Raw genomic sequence first — 3,824 nt, 5'->3', positions numbered from 1 at the left:
CCCCCCCCAAAAAAACCTCGGCGCAGCGCCCGCCCTCGGCCAACCCCAGCCCGCAGTGCCCGCAGATGGAAGCGCTGCGGCCGACGTTTGGCGTTTTACCCCTCGGCGCGGCGCGGTGACAGCGGGTCCGGCTCGGCCCTGCCCGGGGGGCACGCACCGCAGCGGGGGCGGCTATAGGATGGTGCAGGGTTTTTTGTCCTTAAAGGGGTTCTCGGAGGCGGGCACCCCCACCAGCAGCGGGTCGCTCCGGGCATGCTGCTCGCAGTAATTCATCAGCTCCGAAGAGGCTTTGGAGACCTGGAAGGGAGCAGAGGGTGAGAGAGGGGATTCGGAGGGGTTCTCCCGGTGGGGATGGATGAAAAGGAAAGAAGAGAACGGCTCTGGAGCGGCCGCCCCTGGTTGAGGGATGGAGGCTCTGTGGCCGTCAGAAGCTGTTCCCTATGGCTGCGCCTACTGCAGTTCTGGGGTGGTATTGGGGGCTCACAGGGATCCCAGCGCCAGAATTAACCCCAGTGCTGGTGGGACAGACGTGGCTGCGCCATTTGTTTCCGCCTCCTATAACGGCTCTGCTGGCTGCATCCCCGCGGGCTGCGGCCCTACAAACAGCTCCCGAACCCCAACAGGAACAGAAGAGATCCAGAGCAGCAGCAGCAGCAGCAGCAGCAGCAGCGCTCCTCCTGCACATTGGGACAGGGGAGGAGCTGCTGCGTGGCCACGGGACCGGAGGCAGAGAGCACGGCCCGACCCGAAGGCATCACACTGAAACCCAGCACGTGGCTGGAGCGCTTTGACAGCGCTGCATTCCACCAACCACCGCCACAAAATGGGGCTCTCGGGCACCGTGCAGTGAGCAGGGAGCTCCCCCCACCATGGGGGTCCACAGGGGGCCCTGTGCTATGGGGGTCCCCCCATTATGGGGGTCCACAGGGGGCCCTGTGCTATGGGGGTCCCCCTGCTATGGGGTAGGGATCCCTGTGCTATGGGGATCCCCCCATTATGGGGGTCCATAGGGGTTCCTGTCCTATGGGGGTCCCCCCTCTACGGGGTAGGGATCCCTGTCCTATCGGGGTCCCCCTGCTATGGGGTAGGGAGCCCTGTGCTATGGGGATCCCCCCGTTATGGGGGTCCATAGGGGTTCCTGTCCTATGGGGGTCCCCCCTCTATGGGGTAGGGATCCCTGTGCTACGGGGATCCCCCCATTATGGGGGTCCATAGGGGTCCCTGTGCTCCCTGCGCAGGGCCCCACGCTCACCTTGATCCGCTCGATGCCGGCCTCGATGCGGAGCTGCTCCACCAGCTTGCGTGCCTGCGCGATGTTGTTAGTCGTCGACATTGTCTGCCATCGGCGCCGGGCCCAGCACTGAGGATCCTGCAGCAGGAAAGGGGGGGGGGGGGGGGGGGGGCAGGGGGTCAGCACCGCGTGGGGATGGGGCCGCGTCCCCTCCTCACCCCACGCACAGGGGCAGCCGTGGGCCACCGGGTCACGCCGGCAGCCGGACACCTCCGCTTCCAGCTCCCATTCCCAGCACCCGTTTTTGGGGATTATCCAAAGGAACTGGACGTCGAGAGGGGAAAAATGCAACGTTCTCTGCAGGACACCGAGCTGAGGGCTGCACAGCGGGGTTGTGCCACGGCCCCGTGCTGGTGCCACTGGGAGTCGTGCGACGCTGCCGCAGCTCACACCCATGACATTGACTTGCAGCTTGGCAAACGTCCCCGGGAAGAACCGTGTCCCCAGGCCAGCGGGGCAGGGGGCTGAGGGGACGGCCCCCATGGCTCAGCGCTGCTGCTGATGGGTGACACCGCTCAGTGACCCCAGGCGCAGCCTCGTCCCCTGCCCGGTGCCACCTGCGCCGCCCGCCCGCGGCAGGAAGCGCTGCGTCAGGGAGCAGCTATGCGCCGAGCTCGCCGCTCTCGGAATTCCTGCCGTGCTTCTCATAGCTGCAAGCAGCCGCTCCCAGCGGGGCGAGCAAACGCGGCACAGCCCAGCAAGCTCGGCATCCGTGCAGCTCCGGGCCAAGCCCGGTGCAGGCGGTGCTCGGGGAAGTCCCCGCGAGCAGCACCCAAGGGACGCGCTGCACGCCCACGGTGCCCGGCTTGGGTGCGGAGCCCTGGGTCCCCCGTTCGTTGTCCCCCCGGTGTCACCCCCAGCTCAGAGCATTGGGCTGAGCTCAGCACCACGAGCACAGAGTGACCACGGGGCCTGGAGGTGCTATGGGGTAGGACGAGGGGGAATGGGTTAGAAGGGAAGGAGGGGGGTGCAGAGGCAGGCCGGGTGCTGGGGTGGCTCCATGCACAGCCCAGTGTGGGGCACAAAGGCCAGCACCCCCAGCCCCACACCCCCAGCCCCACACCCCCAGCCCCATGCTGGAGATGACCTCATGCTTTGCTGGAACAGAAGGCGGCTGTTAGGGTGACAGCATTTACTCCTCGTCTGGGCAGAACAAAGCAGGCTCCACTTTTCTTTTACACTTCCTGCACCAGTAGCTTAACAGCTGAATGAGCTATTGAATTTTTTTCCTGAGTGCAGCAATTTTTTCCCTTTTTTTTTTTTTTTTTTCCTCCCCCCCCCTTTCTTTAAGACCTCCTGATTTGTGTGGCGTGGGACAATGCCCGGTGAGAGCAGCGGAGCCGGAGCCATCCCGGAGCACGGGAACGGGACAGGGTTATCTACCCCGAGCTCAGAGCCCATCCATGCTGCAGCTCAGAGCCACCTCCCCACCGCCACCACCCCAGTGCCCCCTCCCCACTGCCACCTCCCTGCCCCCCGCTCGCCTTTGGGGTTTCTTTTATCCCCAGCTCTGCATCCAGTTGTGGTTGGGTGCAGCTGCAAACGAGCCCCGGCCACCCCACACGTCTCGCTGCAAGGTGCAGCTCCCAGCTCCATCTGAGCGTGCTGACACGCACACGGGGCTGCACGCTTCGTGCAAAGCCCGGCCAGGAACCCAGCGGGTCGGGCTTTCTGTTTCTGTTGCAGCAAACAGCGCCTGAGCTCTGAGCAGAGCCCTGGGCTTCCTCGAGGTATTCTGCACTCCTGCTGCAAACGCTCCCTCTGCAAGCACAGGGCAGGGCTGCGTGGTGCCCCAGCTGCAGGGCTGCGGTGCTCCGGTGCAGAAAGCGGCAGGGAGCTCCCAGCCCATCACTCTGCACTGAAGGTGCTGATGCACTCGGGTCGCTGTGACATGCAGACGAGACTCGGAGCCCCGTGGAGCCCCCGAGCGCGGGCTCCTCTGCGCTTTTCCAACCTCAGCCTCATTTTGCATCTCCCCAGCTTAGGACCACGCGCTCAGCAAGTGTGGGCCGCATGGAAACCAAGCAAACCCCGCAACAGCAACTCGACGCCGGCGCTGTGCAAGGATCCCTCCCCTGCAGCCCCGTGCTGGATGCGGCCCCGCCGCCCCGAGCAGCACAGCAGCTGCACAGGGGCCACACACGAGCACCGGGAGCCGTGCACGCCGCACGCTGAGGACTCGTGCTTGGCTCCGTGCAGCTCCCAGCTCTGAAGCTGCAGCAGCAGCGTGCAGTGACATCAGCCCCAGCAGGCACAAGGCGCCCATTGTGCAGCAGCTGGAGGCGGGGGAAGAGGCAGGAGCCCTCCGCAGCGCCCCGAGCGCCGTCCTCTTCTTTTGTGTGCAATGGAAAAAGAAGCGGCGCTTGTTTGCCACGCTGACTGCAGCCATTATGCACACGTGCACCCGAGCGGCACCGCGAGGCGGCTAAAAATAGGGGCCAGGCAGCGCCAAAGCCACGGCAGCCTCGTGCCGTCGTCACCGCGTCGCCTGCGGTGGCACAGGGACACAGCCCCGCCACGGCCACGGGGTCAC

The 3,824-nt window shown here is 65.5% G+C and overlaps 1 protein-coding gene across 2 annotated transcripts in view; it reads right to left on the bottom strand.

Moving 5' to 3' along the window:
- The window catches only part of GNG7 (G protein subunit gamma 7), a 30,212-nt gene continuing 26,394 nt past the window's right edge, over positions 7-3,824 (bottom strand). For both annotated transcript variants that reach the window (XM_021378288.1, XM_021378289.1), the window contains exons 3-4: positions 1,253-1,369; positions 7-297 (exon numbers count right to left, since the gene is read on the bottom strand). In XM_021378288.1, coding sequence (XP_021233963.1) covers positions 172-297; positions 1,253-1,333 — 207 coding nt within the window. In that variant the 5' untranslated portion in view covers positions 1,334-1,369 and the 3' untranslated portion in view covers positions 7-171. The remainder of the gene's footprint in view (positions 298-1,252; positions 1,370-3,824) is intronic.

This window comes from Numida meleagris, chromosome 27 (assembly GCF_002078875.1).
Source record: "Numida meleagris isolate 19003 breed g44 Domestic line chromosome 27, NumMel1.0, whole genome shotgun sequence".
NCBI classification, from domain to species: domain Eukaryota; kingdom Metazoa; phylum Chordata; class Aves; order Galliformes; family Numididae; genus Numida; species Numida meleagris.
This window is presented reverse-complemented; position numbering and strand designations above follow the sequence as displayed.